Source organism: Oncorhynchus tshawytscha, linkage group LG14, assembly GCF_018296145.1.
Source record: "Oncorhynchus tshawytscha isolate Ot180627B linkage group LG14, Otsh_v2.0, whole genome shotgun sequence".
NCBI classification, from domain to species: domain Eukaryota; kingdom Metazoa; phylum Chordata; class Actinopteri; order Salmoniformes; family Salmonidae; genus Oncorhynchus; species Oncorhynchus tshawytscha.
The window spans coordinates 49,491,426-49,511,673 of record NC_056442.1 but is presented as its reverse complement, the minus strand read 5'-3'; the positions used below and the strand labels follow the sequence as shown (position 1 = coordinate 49,511,673).

Below are 20,248 nucleotides of genomic sequence, written 5' to 3'. Positions count from 1 at the left end.
CAATTAGACCCAAACAAATCATGAGAAAACAAAAAGATTATTACTTGACACATTGGAAATAACATTTTTTTTTTTTTAACAGAGCAAACTAGAATGTTATTTGGGCCTAAACAGAGAGTACACAGTGGCAGAATACCTGACCACTGTGACTGACCCAAACTTAAGGAAAGCTTTGACTATGTACAGAATCAGTGAGCATACCCTAGCTAATGAGAGAGGCTGCCGTAGGCAGACATGGCTCCCAAGAAAAGACAAGCTATGTGCACACTGCCCACAAAATGAGGTGGAAACTGAGCTGCACTTCCTAACCTCCTGGCCAATGTATGACCATATTGGAGACACATACAGTTGAAGTCGGAAGTTTACATACACCTTAGCCAAATACATTTAAACTCAGTTTTTCACAATTCCTGACATTTAATCCTTGTGAAAATTGCCTGTCTTAAGGTCAGTTAGGATCAACACTTTAACTTGGGTCAAACGTTCCGGGTAGCCTTCCACAAGCTTCCCACAATAAGTTGGGTGAATTTTGTCCCATTCCTCCTGACAGAGCTGGTGTAATTGAGTCAGGTTTGTAGGCCTCCTTGCTTGCACACACTTTTTCAGTTCTGCCCACATATTTTTTATGGGATTGAGGTCAGGGCTTTGTGATGGCCGCTCCAATACCTTGACTTTGTTGTCCTTAAGACATTTTGCCACAACTTTGGAAGTATGCTTGGGGTCATTGTCCATTTGGAAGAGTCATTTGCGACCAAGCTTTAACTTCCTGACTGATGTCTTGAGATGTTGCTTCAATATAGCCACATAATTTCTCTGCCTCATGACGCCATCTATTTTGTGAAGCACACCAGTCACTCCTGCAGCAAAGCACCTCCACAACATGATGCTGCCACCCCCGTGCTTCACGGTTGGGATGGTGTTCTTCGGCTTGTAAGGCTTCCCCTTTTCCCTCCAAACATAATGATGGTCCTTATGGCCAAACAGTTCTATTTTTGTTTCATCAGACCAGAGGATATTTCTCCAAAAAGTACAATCTTGTCCCCATGTGCAGTTGCAAACCATAGTCTGGCTTTTTTATGTCTGTTTTGGAGCAGTGGCTTCTTCCTTGCTGAGTGGCCTTTCAGGTTATGTTGATATAGGACTCGTTTTACTGTGGATATAAATACTTTTGTACCTGTTTCCTCCAGCATCTGCACAAGGTCCTTTGCTGTTGTTCTGGGATTGATTTGCACTTTTCGCTCCAAAGTACTTTCATCTTTAGGAGACAGAACACGTCTTTGTACAGATGAATGTGGTACCTTCAGGTATTTGGAAATTGCTCCCAAGGATGAACCAGACTTCTGGAGGTCTACAATTTTTTTTCTGAGGTCTTGGCTAATTTCTTTTGATTTTCCCATGATGTCAAGGAAAGAGGCACTGCTTTTGAAGGTAGGCCTTGAAATACATCCACAGGTACACATCCAATTGACTCAAATGATGTCAATTAGCCTATCAGAAGCTTCTAAAGCCAAGACATCATTTTCTGGAATTTTCCAAGCCCTTTTAAAGACACAGTCAACTTTGTGTATGTAAACTTCTGACCCACTGGAATTGTGATACAGTGAAATAATCTGTCTGTAAACAATTGTTGGAAAAATTACTTGTGTCATGCACAAAGTAGATGTCCTAACCGACTTGCCAAAACTATAGTTTGTTAACAAGACATTTTTGGAGTGGTTGAAAAATGAGTTTTCATGACTCCAACCTAAGTGTATGTAAACTTCTGACTTCAACTGTATTTATGTCCTGTTATATTTGTGTCCTGTTGCCACAAGAAAAGGGCAACCAGTGAAGAACAAACACCATTGTAAATACAACCCATATTTGTTTATTTATTTTTTGACCAAGAACCAACAGGTAGGCTTTCACTTCAAGGAGTGGTTTTTGTTATTGTGTAGGACGGTGGAAAGTGCAGCCTATGTAGCTTTGATTAGTCAACCCAGCTAGCTAGCAAGCAAGCTTAACTAGCTTCTCTTCTCGGTTTGATTAGTCAACCCAGCTAGCTAGCAAGCAAGCTTAACTAGCTTCTCTTCTCCGTTTGATTAGTCAACCCAGCTAGCTAGCAAGCAAGCTTAACTAGCTTCTCTTCTCGGTTTGATTAGTCAACCCAGCTAGCTAGCAAGCAAGCTTAACTAGCTTCTCTTCTCGGTTTGATTAGTCAACCCAGCTAGCTAGCAAGCAAGCTTAACTAGCTTCTCTTCTCCGTTTGATTAGTCAACCCAGCTAGCTAGCAAGCAAGCTTAACTAGCTTCTCTTCTCGGTTTGATTAGTCAACCCAGCTAGCTAGCAAGCAAGCTTAACTAGCTTCTCTTCTCGGTTTGATTAGTCAACCCAGCTAGCTAGCAAGCAAGCTTAACTAGCTTCTCTTCTCGGTTTGATTAGTCAACCCAGCTAGCTAGCAAGCAAGCTTAACTAGCTTCTCTTCTCGGTTTGATGCAGTCAAAACAGGTACTATGTAATATGATTGGATGAATAATAACCTAGCTTTTGCGCTAGAAGTTAGAACTAGTGCGAATCGGCTTGGTTGGTCTCCTCACGCCACACAGTCAGAAACACACAGCAGGCCCTTCCCTCCGCCTGCTACAAGCCCTGTTCCTCTCACCTTCGGTGCGTTAACAGCTTCAGTCAATAATGTCGCTACTAAATTGTATTATCTGCCGTTTCCCTCACTCGGATCAGATCGGGTCTGGACCCGACCAGGTCAACATGGGGCTGGGTCTGGTTGTCCTACCCGTTTGTAGGATCCGGGATAGAAGCCCCGGGCCATTTTGGGAACGGGACCTCTATTACACACACACACACACACACACACACACACACACACACAGGTGAAGACACATTGTAGGGTTACACAACTCCAGTCCTTCAGGTCTACTATGTTAGATGTTTTGCTTCTAAACCTAAAAACCTTTTTACTTAATTGATCAATCAGTCAGTGAATGGTCAGGCAGTCCACTGAGTAAAGACAGAACACACACAGAATGTCTCAGAGGAACACATCCACACAGACCCAGGTATTGTTTGTAGTGCCCGTGCCCAGCATACAGAGAGAGTGTCTGAATGTTGATCAGATACTCTTCCATTGTGGAATGATGTGGTGTAGGTGCTACGTGTTTGGGTGGGCTCGTTTGCATGTGTGTGGCATACCAATGTGTCAAGTCAGAGGGATGTTTCTCTTAGCGTTGCCATGGCAATGCAGGAAAAGGTCGCTGGAAGGCGTTCTAGCCATGACCGAAGCTGGTGTGTGTGTGTGTGTGTGTGTGTGTGTGTGTGTGTGTGTGTGTACGATCAGAATATAAATGAAAGAGTTTTGTTCTGCTCTCTCTGTGTGTGTGCGTTTATGTGTCTACATGTACACTGAGTGTTCATGCTCTTTCCATGACACAGACTGACCAGGTGAATCCAGGTGGAGGCTATGATCCCTTATTGATGTTACTTGTTAAATCCTCTTCAATCAGTGTAAATTAAGGGAAGGAGACGGATTAAAGAAGGAGTTTTAAGCCTTGAGACAATTGAGACATGGATTGTGTATGTGTGAATGGGCAAGATTTACGTGGGGGTGTGTATGTGGGGCAGACGGGAGACCGTGTGGCAGATGGGAGAATGTGGGGCAGACGGGGGAGAATGTGGGGGTGTGTGTATGTCGGGCAGACGGGAGAATGTGGGGCAGACGGGAGACCGTGGGGGTGTGTATGTGGGGCAGACGGGAGAATGTGGGGGTGTGTATGTGGGGCAGACGGGAGAATGTGGGGGTGTGTATGTGGGGGAGAATGTGGGGCAGACGGGAGACCGTGGGGGTGTGTGTATGTCGGGCAGACGGGAGAATGTGGGGGTGTGTATGTGGGGCAGACAGGAGAATGTGGGGTGTGTGTATAACTCAGGTATTCTTGCTCTGTGCGCGTGTGTGTTGATGAGATAACCAATCAGTGAGTCTACATAATAGAGCTAATTTATACTTATACCCAGAACCACTCACTTATCACCATGGAAATGTCTGATAGACAGGAGCAGATCCAGTGACGCTACTGTCAGAACATTCATCTACATGCGGTACAGAACACACACAGACACACACACAGAGAGACTCACAGCGTGGACCGGTTGGATAATCATCTCTGAGTCACAGTGTGTATTCACAGTCCAAATGACTGTCTGCAGGAGACCACACGCCTACGGTGCTGAGGAGAGAAAAGAGAGAGGGAGGGAGAGCAGAGGAGGAGAGAGGATGCTGTGCAGTCTCATCATTGTGTCCTTTGTTCCTCTATAACCCTCAGGGTGATTTGTCTGTACTGTGTTTTTGAAAAAGCTCCTGGATGCACAATTGCATCTTTGGTCAGATCTTATTTATAAAAACCCTCTTAGGCCTCAGTCCCGCCTGTCTGAGATATCTACTGCAGCCCTCATCCTCCACAACCCTCTTAGGCCTCACTCCCCCCTATCTGAGATATCTACTGCAGCCCTCATCCTCCACAACCCTCTTAGGCCTCAGTCTCCCCCTATCTGAGATATCTACTGCAGCCCTCATCCTCCACAACCCTCTTAGGCCTCACTCCCCCTATCTGAGATATCTACTGCAGCCCTCATCCTCCACAACCCTCTTAGGCCTCAGTCCCCCTATCTGAGATATCTACTGCAGTCCTCATCCTCCACAACCCTCTTAGGCCTCAGTCCCCCTATCTGTGATATCTACTGCAGTCCTCATCCTCCACAACCCTCTTAGGCCTCACTCCCCCCTATCTGAGATATCTACTGCAGCCCTCATCCTCCACAACCCTCTTAGGCCTCACTCCCCCCTATCTGAGATATCTACTGCAGCCCTCATCCTCCACATACAACACCTGTTCTGCAGGTCACATTCTGTTAAAGGTCCCCAAAGCACACACATCCCTGGGTCGCTCCTCTTTTCAGTTCGCTGCAGCTAGCGACTGGAACGAGCTGCAACAAACACTCAAACTGGACAGTTTTATCTCAATCTCTTCATTCAAAGACTCAGTCATGGACACTCTTACTGACAGTTATGTCTGATTTGTGTGATGTTGTCTCTACCTTCTTGCTCTTTGTGCTGTTGTCTGTGCCCAAAAATGTTGTGTTTTCGTGTGTTGCTACCATGTTGTGTTGCTACCATGTTGTGTTGATACCATGTTGTGTTGATACCATGTTGTGTTACCATGTTGTGTTGATACCATGTTGTGTTGTTACCATGTTGTGTTGTTACCATGTTGTGTTGCTACCATGTTGTGTTGTTACCATGTTGTGTTGCTACCATGTTGTGTTGTTACCATGTTGTGTTGTTACCATGTTGTGTTGCTACCATGTTGTGCTGCTACCATGTTGTGCTGCTACCATGCTGTGTTGCTACCATGCTGTGTTGCTACCATGTTGTGTTACCATGTTGTGCTGCTACCATGTTGTGCTGCTACCATGCTGTGTTGCTACCATGCTGTGTTGCTACCATGCTGTGTTGCTACCATGTTGTGTTGATACCATGTTGTGTTGTTACCATGTTGTGCTGCTACCATGTTGTGTTGCTACCATGTTGTGCTGCTGACATGTTGTGTTGTTACCATGTTGTGTTGCTACCATGTTGTGCTGCTACCATGTTGTTCTGCTACCATGTTGTTCTGCTACCATGTTGTGTTGCTACCATGCTGTGTTGCTACCATGCTGTGTTGCTACCATGTTGTGTTGATACCATGTTGTGTTGTTACCATGTTGTGCTGCTACCATGTTGTGTTGCTACCATGTTGTGTTGCTACCATGTTGTGCTGCTACCATGTTGTGCTGCTGACATGTTGTGCTGCTACCATGTTGTGTTGCTACCATGTTGTGCTGCTGACATGTTGTGTTGTTACCATGTTGTGTTGCTACCATGTGGTGTTGATACCATGTTGTGCTGCTGACATGTTGTGCAGCTGACATGTTGTGCTGCTACCATGTTGTGTTGCTACCATGTTGTGCTGCTGACATGTTGTGTTGTTACCATGTTGTGTTGCTACCATGTTGCGTTTTCATGTACTGCTACCATGTTGCGCTCCTACCATGTTGTGCTGCTACCATGTTGTGCTGCTGACATGTTGTGCTGCTACCATGTTGTGCTGCTGACATGTTGTGCTGCTACCATGTTGTGCTGCTACCATGTTGTGCTGCTACCATGTTGCGTTTTCATGTGTTGCTGCCATGCTGTGTTGTCTTAGGTCTCTGTTTATGTAGTGTTGTGGTGTCTCTCATCATGAGGTGTGTTTTGTCCTATATTATATGTTTATCCCGTCCCCACAGGAGGCCTGTTGGTAGACCATCTTTGTAAATAAGAATTTGTTCTTCACTGACTTGCCTAGTTAAATAACGGTTACATAAACACATAATGTAAGGGCTGCTGAGAGGACAGAACATGTTGCTCCCTGTTTTGATAGAAAAAGCAGACAAACAGAACAATAGCTCTCTTGTCTCTCCCCCCTCTCTCTCTCTCTCTCTCTCTCTCTCTCTCTCTCTTCTCTCTCCCCCATCTCTCTGTCTCTCTTTCTCCCCCCTCTCTGTCTCTCTCCCCCTCTCTCTCGCTCTCTCTCCCCCTCTCTGTCTCTCTCTCGCTCTCTCTCCCCCTCTCTCTGTCTTTTTCTCTTTCTCTCTCCCCCTCTCTCTCTCTCTCTCTGTCTCTCTCTCGCTCTCCCCCCTCTCTCTCTCTCCCCCTCTCTCTGTCTCTCTCTCGCTCTCTCTCCCCCTCTCTCTGTCTCTCTCTCGCTCTCTCTTCCCCCTCTCTCTGTCTCTCTCCCCCCCCCCTCTCTCTGTCTCCCTCTCTCTGTCTCTGTCGCTTTTCTCTCTCCCCTCTCTCCCCCTCTCTCTCGCTCTTTCTCTCTCCCCTCTCTCCCCCTCTCTCTCCTCTCTCTCCCCCTCTCTCTCTCTCTCTCCCCCTCTCTCTCTCCCTCTCTCTGTCTCTCTCTCCCCCTCTCTGTCTCTCTCTCGCTCTCTCTCCCCCTCTCTCTGTCTTTTTCTCTTTCTCTCTCCCCCCTCTCTCTCTCTCTCTCTCGCTCTCTCCCCCTCTCTCTGTCTCTCTTTCTCTCCCCCTCTCTGTCTCTCTTTCTCCCCCCCTCTCTCTCTCTCTTTCTCTCCCCCCTCTCTCTGTCTCTCTTTCTCTCTCCCCCTCTCTCTCTCTCGCTCTCTCTCCCCCTCCTCCTCTCTCCCTGTCTCTCTCGGCCCCTCTCCTCCCCCTCTCGCTGTCTCGCTCTCTCTCCCCCCTCTCTCTGTCTCGCTTTCTCTCCCCCCTCTCTCTCTCTCTCTCTCTCTCTCTCCCCTCTCTCTCTGTCTCTCTTCTCTCTCCCCCTCTCTCTGTCTCTCTCCCCCTCTCTCTCTCCCTCTCTCTCTCCCTCTCTCTCTCTCTCTCGCTCTCTCTCTCTCTCTCCCCCTTCTCTCTGTCTCTCTCTCCCCCTCTCTCTGTCTCTCTCTCGCTCTCTCCCCCTCTCTCTGTCTTTCTCTCTTTCTCTCTCGCTCTCTCTGTCTCTCTCTCTCTCTCTCTCTCTCTTGCTCTCTCTCTCTCTCTCTCTCTCTCTCTCTCTCTCTCTCTCTCTCCCCTCTCTCTGTCTCTCTCTCTCGTCTCTCTCCCCCTCTCTCTGTCTCTCTTTCTCTCGCTCTCTCCCCCCTCTCTCTGTCTCTCTTTCTCTCCCCCTCTCTCTCTCTCTTCTCTCTCCCCCCCTCTCTCTCTCTCTCTCTCTGTCGCTCTCTCTCCCCCCTCTCTCTCTCTCTCTCTCGGCCCCTCTCCTCCATCTTGCTGTCTCGCTCTCTCTCCCCCTCTCTCTGTCTCTTTCTCTCTCCCCCTCTCTTTCTCTCTCTCCCCCCCTCTCTGTTTTCTGTCTCTCTCTCTCTCCCCCTCTCTCTCTCATTCGCTCTTCCCCCTCGCTCTCTCTCCCCCCCCTCTGTCTCGCTCTCTCTCCCCCTCTGTCTCGCTCTCTCTCCCCCCTCTCTCTCTCTCTCTGTCTCTCTCCCCCCCCTCGGTCTCGCTCTCTCTCCCCCTCTCGGTCTCTCTCTCTCTCTCTGTCTCTCTCTCGCTCTCTCTCCCCCTCTGTCTCGCTCTCTCTCCCCCCTCTCTCTCTCTCTCTCTGTCTGTCTCTCTCCCCCCTCTCGGTCTCGCTCTCTCTCCCCCTCTCGGTCTCTGTCTCTCTCTCTGTCTCTCTCTCGTTCTCTCTCCCCCTCTCTTTCTCTCTCTCCCCCTCTCTCTCTCATTCGCTCTTCCCCTCTCGCTCTCTGTCTCTCTCTCCCCCTCTATCTGTTTTCTGTCTCTCTCTCGCTCTCTCTCCCCCTCTGTCTCTGTCTCGCTCTCTCTCCCCTCTCTCTCTCTCTCTGTCTCTCCCCCCTCTCGGTCTCGCTCTCTCTCCCCCTCTCGGTCTCTGTCTCTCTCTCTGTCTCTCTCTCGCTCTCTCTCCCCCCTCTCTCTGTCTCACTCTCTCTCCCCCCTCTCTCTGTCTCTCTCTGTGTGTGTCTCCAGGTATGAGGGAGTTGTCTCCTCCTCCTCTGAACCTGAGGAGGTTGTACAGTGAGACTCTGGAGATTGAACCTGTCCTCATCATCATCTCCCCTGGAGCAGATCCCTCCCAGGAACTACTGGAGCTGGCCTCAGAGACTGTAGGACGGGACAACTACCACGAGGTACACACACCTTACCTGTGGCTATGCAACAATATAACCAATAGAATAACACTAGTGTTGGATGAGGTTACCTATGTTTTAATGTACTCTCTCCCCAGGTGGCAATGGGCCAGGGCCAGGCTGATGTGGCCTTAGCCACTCTGAGAGAGTGTTCCCACAGCGGAGGCTGGCTCTGCCTTAAAAACCTTCACCTGGTGACTGCGTGGCTGCCCCTGCTAGAGAAGGTGTGTTTATGTTGAGCTCTGGGATCATGTGGACACTGCATGTGTCATTAGATCCCCAGTGCTGTGGTGGGGACAGATTCATCTGTCTGTCATCACAGCCATCCTCATCAGGGTTCATCGATCGTTCTGTCTGTCTGTCTGTCGATCGATGAATCACAGCCATCCTCATCAGGGTTCATCCATCGATCTGTCTGTCTGTCTGTCTGTCGATGAATCACAGCCATCCTCATCAGGGTTCATCCATCGATCTGTCTGTCTGTCTGTCGATGAATCACAGCCATCCTCATCAGGGTTCATCCATCGATCTGTCTGTCTGTCTGTCTGTCTGTCGATGAATCACAGCCATCCTCATCAGGGTTCATCCATCGATCTGTCTGTCTGTCTGTCTGTCTGTCGATGAATCACAGCATCCTCATCAGGGTTCATCCATCGATCTGTCTGTCTGTCTGTCTGTCGATCGATGAATCACAGCCATCCTCATCAGGGTTCATCCATCGATCTGTCTGTCTGTCTGTCAGTCTGTCTGTCTGTCTGTCGATCGATGAATCACAGCCATCCTCATCAGGGTTCATCCATCGATCTGTCTGTCTGTCTGTCGATGAATCACAGCCATCCTCATCGGGGTTCATCCATCGATCTGTCTGTCTGTCTGTCTGTCGATGAATCACAGCCATCCTCATCAGGGTTCATCCATCGATCTGTCTGTCTGTCTGTCGATCGATCGATGGATGAACCCTGATGAGGATGGCTGTGATTCATACATCATAGACAGACAGTTTGTATGTGTTCCCTGGGGATGTAGACAGACAGACAGACAGAAGTTGCTGGGAAATGACTGACAACACAGCTCTTAGCTCCCTCAGTAGATGCCTACTGGAGAACTTATTTGTATTGCTTTTAATCTTTTTAATGAATTTATCTTATTAACACTTAGTTCTAGCTAGCTATTTGTGTAGGTAGCTATCAAGTAAACCCAATGATAATAGTCTGTCTGTCTGTCTGTCATCACAGCCATCCTCAGTCATTTTTCTTTTCTTTAAAAAAATTCCCTTATATATGTAAAAATCCACACTTTAGTGACGTTCTTCTCCCATTGGTCAGTGTGTATGTGTTCCCTGGGGATGTGGTTAGCCCTGTCTCTCTCTCTCTCAATCAGTCTCTCTTTCTCAATCAGTCTCTCTCTCTCTCAACCAGTCTCTCTCTCTCTCAACCAGTCTCTCTCTCTCTCAACCAGTCTCTCTCTCTCTCTCAACCAGTCTCTCTCTCTCTCTCAACCAGTCTCTCTCTCTCTCTCAACCAGTCTCTCTCTCTCTCTCAACCAGTCTCTCTCTCTCTCTCAACCAGTCTCTCTCTCTCTCTCTCTCAACCAGTCTCTCTCTCTCTCAACCAGTCTCTCTCTCTCTCTCTCAATCAGTCTCTCTCTCTCTCAACCAGTCTCTCTCTCTCTTTCCTCTCTCCCACCTCCCTCCCTCTCTCTCTCTTTCCTCTCTCCCACCTCCCTCTCTCTCTCTCTCGCTCTCTCTCTGTCTCTTTCCTCTCTCCCACCTCCCTCTCTCTCTCGCTCTCTCTGTCTCTTTCCTCTCTTCCACCTCCCTCTCTCTCTCTCTCTCTCGCTCTCTCTCTCTCTGTCTCTTTCCTCTCTCCCAGCTCCCCCTCTCTCTCTCTGTCTCTTTCCTCTCTCCCAGCTCCCCCTCTCTCTCTCTGTCTCTTTCCTCTCTCCCACCTCCCTCTCTCTCTTTCCTCTCTCCCACCTCCCTCCCTCTCTCTCTCTTTCCTCTCTCCCACCTCCCTCTCTCTCTCTGTCTCTTTCCTCTCTCCCACCTCCCTCTCTCTCTCTGTCTCTTTCCTCTCTCCCACCTCCCTCTCTCTCTCTCTTTTTCCACTCTCCCACCTCCCTCTCTCTCTCTGTGTCTCTTTCCTCTCTCCCACCTCCCTCTCTCTCGCTCTCTCTCTGTCTCATTCCTCTCTCCCACCTCCCTCTCCCTCTCTCTCTTTTTTTCCTCTCTCCCACCTCCCTCTCTCTCTCTCTTTCTCTCTCCCCCCCTCTCTCCCTCTCTCTCTCTGTCTCTTTCTCTCTCTCCCAGCTCCCCCTCTCTCTCTCTGTCTCTTTCCTCTCTCCCAGCTCCCCCTCTCTCTCTCTGTCTTTCCTCTCTCCCAGCTCCCCCTCTCTCTCTCTCTGTCTTTCCTCTCTCCCAGCTCCCCCTCTCTCTCTCTCTGTCTTTCCTCTCTCCCACCTCCCCTCTCTCTCTCTCTCCCCCCTCTCTCCCACCTCCCTCTCTCTCTCTCTCTCTCTTTCCTCTCTCCCACCTCTCTCTCTCTCTTTCCTCTCTCCCACCTCCCCCTCTGTCTCTTTCCTCTCTCCTACCTCCCTCTCTCTCTCTCTTTCCTCTCTCCCACCTCTCTCTCTTTCTCTCTCCCACCTCCCTCTCTTTCTCTCTTTCCTCTCCCCACCTCCCTCTCTCTCTCTCTTTTTCCTCTCCCACCTCCCTCTCTCTCTCTCTCTTTTCCTCTCTCCCACCTCCCTCTCTCTCCCTCTGTCTCTTTCCTCTCTCCTACCTCCCTCTCTCTCTCTCTGTCTCTTTCCTCTCTCCTACCTCCCTCTCTCTCTCTCTGTCTCTTTCCTCTCTCCCACCTCTCTCTCTCTCTCTTTCCTCTCTCCCAGCTCCCCCTCTCTCTCTCTCTCTCTCTGTCTCTTTCCTCTCTCCCACCTCCCTCTCTCTCTCTCTTTCCACTCTCCCACCTCCCTCTCTCTCTCTGTGTCTCTTTCCTCTCTCCCCTCCCTCCTCTCTCGCTCTCTCTCTGTCTCATTCCTCTCTCCCACCTCCATCTCCCTCTCTCTCTTTTTCCTCTCTCCCCCTCCCTCTCTCTCTCTCTTTCCTCTCTCCCACCTCCCTCTCTCTCGCTCTCCCTCTGTCTCTTTCCTCTCTCCTACCTCCCTCTCTCTCTCTCTGTCTCTTTCCTCTCTCCTACCTCCCTCTCTCTCTCTCTGTCTCTTTCCTCTCTCCCACCTCTCTCTATCTCTCTTTCCTCTCTCCCAGCTCCCCTCTCTCTCTCTCTCTGTCTCTTTCCTCTCTCCCACCTCTCTCTCTCTATCTCTTTCCTCTCTCCCACCTCCATCTCTCTCTCTCTCTCTGTCTCTTTCCTCTCTCCCACCTCCATCTCTCTCTCTCTCTCTCTCTCTCTTTCTCTGTCTCTTTCCTCTCTCCCACCTCCCTCTCTTTCTCTGGATTGTCATTACTGGACTCTATGTGTGCAGTTGGTCTCTGTCTACCCAGTAACCACTGACAACAGGCAGGGGGAGGTGTTGAGGTGGAGGGTGGCCACTGCAAAGGAGCTTGAAATGAAAAGGTGATAGAATGACAGGATGAATGAAGAGAGATGCAGTCAGTCAGAGGAGGCAGGTGAAAAGCAGCCACGGAGGGAAGACTCTTCATCCTGAAGAGAGACCCTCCTTTTTTGTTTTACCAGCCACCTCTTCATCCTCATCTTTTCTCCTATTTGTTCCTCTCTCCCCATCTTTTTTCTCCTCCAACTCCCCTCCCTCCTCTCTACATCTGTTGGTGCTTCAGGGGTGAGTGAGTGAGTGAGTGAGTGAGTGAGTGAGTGAGTGAGTGAGTGAGTGAGTGAGTGAGTGAGTGAGTGAGTGAGTGAGTGAGTGAGTGGATGGTCAGTGCTCTCTGAGTTTAATTGATGCTGGCAGGGAGGTTCTCTCCCTCTTCTATTCTCTCTCTCTGCACTGCAGCAGTTTGACACGTTTATCAGGGACCCCTCCTCCCCCCCCTAACTATCACATGCTTCGATATTCCCCAACGTAATACAATATCAGAGTGACTGGTCATTTACTTGCAAAAATCATAGCAGCATGAGCTGTTGTGGTCCATATTTACATAATGATCTCTGTCTCGCTCTCTCTCTCTCTCTCTCTCTCTCATGCTCTCTCTGTCTCTCCCTTTCTCTCTCTCTCTCTCTCTCTCTCTCTCTCTCTGCTCTCTCTCTCTCCTTTCTCTCTCTCTCTCTCTCTCTCTCTCTCTCTCTCTCTCTCATGCTCTCTCTGTCTCTCCCTTTCTCTCTCTCTCTCTCTCTCTCTCTCTCTCTCTCTCTGTCTCTCCCTTTCTCTCTATCCCTCTCTCTTTGCACTCATTTAGCTCTTATCTTTTGTTCCTCCCCTCTGTGTGTTTCACCAGCGGGGCTTATTAGCCAGGAACACACTGAGGAGGGGGGAAGAGAGTGAGAGGTTGAGAGGATGAATGATGGAGAGATGAGACAAGAGAGATGCTGTTTGTCTCCTGTGAAATCTATCCACATTCTCCTCTCTGCTCACATACAGTGGGGCAAAAAGGATTTAGTCAGCCACCAATTGTGCAAGTTCTCCCACTTAATAAGATGAGAGAGGCCTGTAATTTTCATCATAGGTACACTTCAACCATGACAGACAAAATGGGGGAAAAAATCCAGAAAATCACGTTGTAGGATTTTTTATGAATTTATTTGTAAATGATGGTGGTGTGCGTGTGTGTGTGTGTGTGTGTGTGCGCGTCTATGCATGTTTGTGTGTGTGTCTATGCGTGTTTGTGTGTGTATCTATGCGTGTGTATGTGCTGAATATTCCAGTGCCCCTCTCCTACCTCCCTGTCCCTGTCTGAGCCACACATGCCTGAGAGCCTCATCAGAGGCTCTGTACAGTTTCTCTCTACAAAGAAATGTCTCAAATCTACATCAAACACACATAGCAGATTTGCAGCTCAGGGGCGGGGGAACTAGGAGAGAACTGTGTGTGTGTATACAGTACGGTGTGTGTGTGTATACTGTATGGTGGGTCTACAGTATGGTGTGTGTGTACAGTATAGTGTGTGTACCCCCTGTGGTGTGTGTGTACAGTATGGTGTGTGTGTGTGTACAGTATGGTGTGTGTGTGTGTGTACAGTAGTGTGTGTACCCCCTGTGGTGTGTGTGTACAGTATGGTGTGTGTGTGTATACAGTATGGTGGGTGTGTACAGTAGAGTGTGTACCCCCTGTGGTGTGTGTGTACAGTATGGTGTGGGTGTGTGTGTGTACAGTATGGTGTGTGTGTGTGTGTGTGTGTGTGTGTACAGTATGGTGTGTGTGTGTGTACAGTATAGTGTGTGTGTACCCCCTGTGGTGTGTGTGTGTGTGTACAGTATGGTATGTGTGTTTATACAGTGTATGGTGTGTGTGTGTACCCCCTGTGGTATGTGTGTGTGTGTGTACAGTGTTGTGTGTGTGTGTGTGTGTGTGTACAGTGTTGTGTGTGTGTGTGTGTACAGTGTTGTGTGTGTGTGTGTGTGTACAGTGTTGTGTGTGTACAGTGTTGTGTGTGTGTGTGTGTGTGTACAGTGTTGTGTGTGTGTGTGTGTGTGTACAGTGTTGTGTGTGTACAGTGTTGTGTGTGTGTGTGTGTGTGTACAGTGTTGTGTGTGTGTGTACAGTGTTGTGTGTGTGTGTGTGTACAGTGTTGTGTGTGTGTGTGTGTACAGTGTTGTGTGTGTGTGTGTACAGTGTTGTGTGTGTGTGTGTGTGTTGTGTGTGTGTGTACAGTGGTGTGTGTGTGTGTGTGTGTGTGTGTGTGTGTGTGTGGTGTGTGTACATGTGTGGTGTGTGTGTACAGAATGGTGTGTGTCTCTGTGTGTACAGTGTGGTGTGTGTGTGTGTGCGTACAGTGTGGTGTGTGTGTGTGTGCGTACAGTGTGGTGTGTGTGTGTACAGTGTGGTGTGTGTGTACAGTATGGTGTGTGTGTGTGTACAGTGGGGTGTGTGGGTGTGTGTGTACAGTGTGGTGTGTGTACAGTGTGGTGTGTGTACAGTGTGGTGTGTGTACAGTGTGGTGTGTGTACAGTGTGGTGTGTGTGTACAGTATGGTGTGTGTGTGTACAGTACGGTGTGTACAGTTTGTGTGTGTGTACAGTGTGGTGTGTGTACATTGTGTGGTGTGTGTACAGTGTGGTGTGTGTACAGTGTGTACAGTGTGGTGTGGGTGTGTACAGTACGGTGTGTGTGTGTGTGTGTGGGTGTGTGTGTACAGTATGGTGTGTCTGTACAGTGTGGTGTGTGTGTGTACAGTGTGGTGTGTGTGTACAGTGTGGTGTGTGTACAGTATGGTGTGTGTGTGTACTGTATGGTGTCTGTGTGTGTACAGTGTGGTGTGTGTGTACCCCCTGTGGTGTGTGTACAGTGTGGTGTGTGTGTGTGTACAGTGTGGTGTGTGTACAGTATGGTGTGTGTGTACCTCCTGTGGTGTGTGTGTGTGGTGTGTGTGGTGTGTGTGTGTGTACCCCATGTGGTGTGTGTACAGTGTGTGTGTGTGTGTGTGTGTACAGTGTGGTGTGTGTGTGTACAGTGTGGTGTGTGTGTCTACAGTGGGGTTTGTGTGTGTGTACAGTGTGGTGTGTGTGTGTACCCCCTGTGGTGTGTGTGTGTACAGTATGGTGTGTGTGTGTACAATATGGGGTGTGTGTGTACAGTATGGGGTGTGTGTGTGTACAGTGCGGTTTGTGTGTGTACAGTGTGGTGTGTGTGTGTGTGTGTCCTGTGGTGTGTGTGTGTACAGTATGGTGTGCGTGTACAATATGGGGTGTGTGTGTACAGTATGGGGTGTGTGTGTGTACAGTGCGGTTTGTGTGTACAGTGTGGTGTGTGTGTGTGTGTGTACCCCCCCTGTGGTGTGTGTGTGTGTACAGTATGGTGTGTGTGTACAATATGGGGTGTGTGTATACAGTATGGGGTGTGTGTGTACAGTATGGGGAGTGTGTGTACAGTATGGGGTGTGTGTATGGGGTGTGTGTACAGTATGGGGTGTGTGTACAGTAGTATGGGGTGTGTGTGTACAGTGTGGTGTGTGTGTACAGTGTGGGGTGTGTGTACAGTGTGGTGTGTGTGTACAGTGTGGTGTGTGTGTACAATATGGTGTGTGTGTACAATATGGGGTGTGTGTACAGTATGGTGTGTGTGTGTACAATATGGGGTGTGTTTATACTCCTATTCTCCCTTCCCTCCTCTTGGCATCTTGGAAATCGAGATGTTTTTTTGCTTAACATTATAACATGAAGTGAAAAATATATCTTGACAGTCGGTCTTGAGCACAGAAATCCACATAATTTGGCACAGAAATCCCTCTATCACAACACACACACTAATTAACCGCTGTCTCAGAGGGATGTCGACTCCTGTCCGATTTGATTCAGGCTCCAGTTCTGTTTCTCCTGGGCTGCATGTGTGTGTTGTCATGCTGAATTCTGCTGCAACACATGTTCACCTGTGAATGAGCACCCAATCAGAATGCAGTCCTCGGGCTTCAGAGAGAGAGAGGGAGATTGGCTTCTGTTGGGTTTAATACAGCGAATCTGAATCGTCTCAGACCCACGGATACACAGTGTGTGGAAAAGAGAGCTGGTGAATATGTGTTGTGGCTGTTCTTAACCACATTATTAGATGTGGTGGTGAATGATGATGGTGAATATGTGTTGTGGCTGTTCTTAAACACATTATTAGATGTGGTGGTGAATGATGATGGTGAATATGTGTTGTGGCTGTTCTTAACCACATTATTAGATGTGGTGGTGAATGATGATGGTGAATATGTGTTGTGGCTGTTCTTAAACACATTATTAGATGCATGTTGCAGACCGCTGGACTCCAGATATTGCAGATGGTGATTGTGTTGTACAGGTTGTGGTTGTCTCTTATCTCTCTCCTGTAGGAGCTGAATGTTCTGCAACCTAAGGCAGGCTTCCGTCTGTGGCTCACTGCTGAGGTCCATCCCAAGTTCCCCCTCATCCTGCTGCAGTCCAGCCTCAAGATCACCTTCGAGGTACAAACACTATATATGTACAGACACACACAGAAACACACGCACACTGACACCCTGTCCATGGTAATACGGTATGTTGGGAGCCGTGTTTGAGTAAAACATGTAGCCCTGGGTGTGTGTGGTGTGAAACTTGTAGCCCCAGGCGTGTTAGCTGTCTGAGACGTGTTACTGAGGCGTGTTAGCCAGGCGTGTTATTGGGCTGAGTGTATGCAGAGCCCAGAGAGGTCTGTTAGTCAAGCTAGGCCAGGCTATAGGGCTTACTTTCTCCAAATACCCGCTGTGCTGTTTGACAGTCCGGCGTTATGGGACACACAGGCCCTGTTGAGAAGTGGAGCACACTTGATCTCTCCAGCCCTCAGATGAGCTTTTAACAGTTAAAGCCTGGATCTCTGCCCCCACTGCCATCCCTGTCCACCCTCCCAGCAACATTCATGCCCTCCCTGTCCACCCTCCCAGCAACATTCATGCCCTCCCTGTCCACCCTCCCAGCAACATTCATGCCCTCAGGCCCTTGATCACTTTCTCTCTCCCTCAGGCTCCTCCTGGTCTAAAGAAGAACTTGTTGAGGACCTATGAAACGTGGAGCCCAGAGCAGATCAGTAAAGGTGGTCTGCTGTCCAGAGCCCAGTCCCTCTTCTGCCTCGCATGGTTCCACGCTGTCTGCCAGGAGAGACGTAACTACATCCCCCAGGTACCCCAGCTTCTTAAACACTACATCCCCCAGGTACCCCAGCTTCTTAAACACTACATCCCCCAGGTACCCCAGCTTCTTAAACACTACATCCCCCAGGTACCCCAGCGTCTATTAAAACTACATCCCCCAGGTACCCCAGCTTCTTAAACACTACATCCCCCAGGTACCCCAGCTTCTTATAAACTACATCCCCCAGGTACCCCAGCTTCTTATAAACTACATCCCCCAGGTACCCCCAGCTTCTTATAAACTACATCCCCAGGTAACCCCAGTTTCTTATAAACTACACCCCCAGGTAACCCCCTGCTTATTATAAACTACATCTCCCAGGTAACCCCCAGCTTATTATAAACTACATCCCCCAGGTAACCCCAGCTTCTTATAAACTACATCCCCCAGATACCCCCAGCTAAACTACATCCCCCAGGTAACTGAAGCACTTTATAAACTACACCCTCCAGGTACCCCAGCACTTTATAAACTACATCCTCCAGGTGTCTCAGCACTTTATAAACTACATCCTCCAGGTGTCTCAGCACTTTATAAACTACACCCTCCAGGTACCCCAGCACTTTATAAACTACATCCTCCAGGGACCCCAGCACTTTATAAACTACATCCTCCAGGGACCCCAGCACTTTATAAACTACATCCCCCAGGAAATAAAGCGCTCACCGCTATGTAAACTACATTTCCCTGGAGTCATACCCGTGCCTCCGATTAACTTCTTGCGTCGAGCAATCCCGTTTCCGGGAGCGTAATCATAGCCTCAAGCTCATTACCATAACGCAACGTTAACTATTCATGAAAATCGCAAATGAAATGAAATAAATATATTGGCTCACAAGCCTAGCCTTTTGTTAACAACACTGTCATCACAGATTTTCAAAATATGCTTTGCAACCATAGCTACACAAGCATTGATAGCTAGCATAGCATTAAGCCTAGCATTCAGCAGGCAACATTTTCACAAAAACAAGAAAAGCATTCAAATAAAATAATTTACCTTTTGAAGAACTTAGGATGTTTTCAATGAGGAGACTCTCAGTTAGATAGCAAATGTTCAGTTTTTCCAAAAAGATTATTTGTGTTGGAGAAATCGCTCCGTTTTGTTCATCACGTTTGGCTAAGAAAAAAAAACGAAAATTCAGTCATTACAACGCCGAACCTTTTTCCAAATTAACTCCATAATATCGACAGAAACATGGCAAACGTTGTTTAGAATCAATCCTCAAGGTGTTTTTCACATATCTATTTCATGATAAATCATTCGTGGCAGTTTGGTTTCTCCTCTGAACCAAATGGAAAAATGCACGCAGCTGGAGATTACGCAATAATTTTGACGGAGGACACCAAGCGGGCACCTGGTAAATGTAGTCTCTTATGGTCAATCTTCCAATGATATGCCTACAAATACGTCACAATGCTGCAGACACCTTGGGGAAACGACAGAAAGTGTAGGCTCATTCCTGGCGCATTCACAGCCATATAAGGAGACATTGGAACACAGCGCCTTCAAAATCTGGGACATTTCCTGTTTGAAATTTCATCTTGGTTTCGCCTGTAGCATCAGTTCTGTGGCACTCACAGATAATATCTTTGCAGTTTTGGAAACGTCAGAGTGTTTTCTTTCCAAAGCTGTCAATTATATGCATAGTCGAGCATCTTTTCGTGACATAATATCTTGTTTAAAACGGGAACGTTTTTTTTATCCAAAAATTAAAAGAGCGCCCCCTATATCGAAGATGTTAAATGACATACTACAGCTCCCATCAATCAATCAAATGTATTTATGAAGCACTTTTTACATTAGCCGATGTCACAAAGTGCTCTACAGAAACCAAGCCTAAAATCTCAAACAGCAAGCAATGCAGATGTAGAAGCATGGTGGCGAAGAAAAACGACCTAGAAAGGCTACCTAGTAACTACTAACAATTGGATACCACAAAATTGGGGAGAAAAGGGGGTCAAAAATGTAAAATTACAAAAAAGAGAGATCAGGGTCCAGAGTAACGCCGAGGTCCTTTACAGTTTGATTTGAAACGACTGTGCAACCATCAAGATGAATTGTCAGATCCAACAGACGATATCTTTATTTCTTGGGACCTAGTACTACCATCTCTATTTTGTCCGAGTGTAAAAGTAAAACATTGCCGGCATCCACTTCCTGTCTCAAACACAGGCTTCCATGGAGGGCAATTTTGGGGCTTCACCATGTTTCATTGAAATGTACAGCTGTCTATCGTCTGCGTAGCAGTGAAAGTTAACATTATGTTTCCGAATGACATCACCAAGAGGTAAAATATATAGTGAACGGAACCTTGAGGAATACAGAGGGCAAACCGTCCACAGAGACAAACTGATGTCTTTCCCACAGATAAGATCTAAACCAGGCCAGAACTTGTCCGTGTCGACCAATTTGGGTTTCCAATCCCTCCAAAAGAATGTGGTGATTGATGGTATCAAAAGCAGCACTAAGTTCTAGGAGCACGAGGGCAGATGCAGTGCCTTGGTCTGACGCCATTAAAAGGTAATTTACCACCTTCACGAGTGCAGTCTCAGTGCTATGATGGGGTCTAAAACCAGACTGAAGCGTTTCGTATACATTGTTATTCTTCTGGAAGGCAGTGAGTTGCTGCGCAACAGCTTTTTCTAAAGTCTTTGAGAGGAATGGGAGATTTGAATAGGCCAATAGTTTTTTATATTTTCTGGGTTAAGGTTTGGCTTTTTCAAGAGAGGCTTTATTACTGCCACTTTTAGTGAGTTTGGTACACATCCGGTGGATAGAGAGCCGTTTATTATGTTCAACATAGGAGGGCCAAGCACAGGAA

At 48.0% G+C, this 20,248-nt stretch overlaps 1 protein-coding gene across 1 annotated transcript in view; it reads left to right on the top strand.

Annotated features, from left to right (window-relative positions):
• LOC112267480 (cytoplasmic dynein 2 heavy chain 1) overlaps nt 1–20,248 on the top strand; it is a 313,178-nt gene that overhangs the window by 204,615 nt on the left and 88,315 nt on the right. The window contains exons 78-81 of the mRNA XM_042297612.1: nt 8,513–8,673; nt 8,772–8,897; nt 16,613–16,723; nt 17,259–17,414. Of these exons, the coding sequence (XP_042153546.1) occupies nt 8,513–8,673; nt 8,772–8,897; nt 16,613–16,723; nt 17,259–17,414 (554 nt within the window). The remainder of the gene's footprint in view (nt 1–8,512; nt 8,674–8,771; nt 8,898–16,612; nt 16,724–17,258; nt 17,415–20,248) is intronic.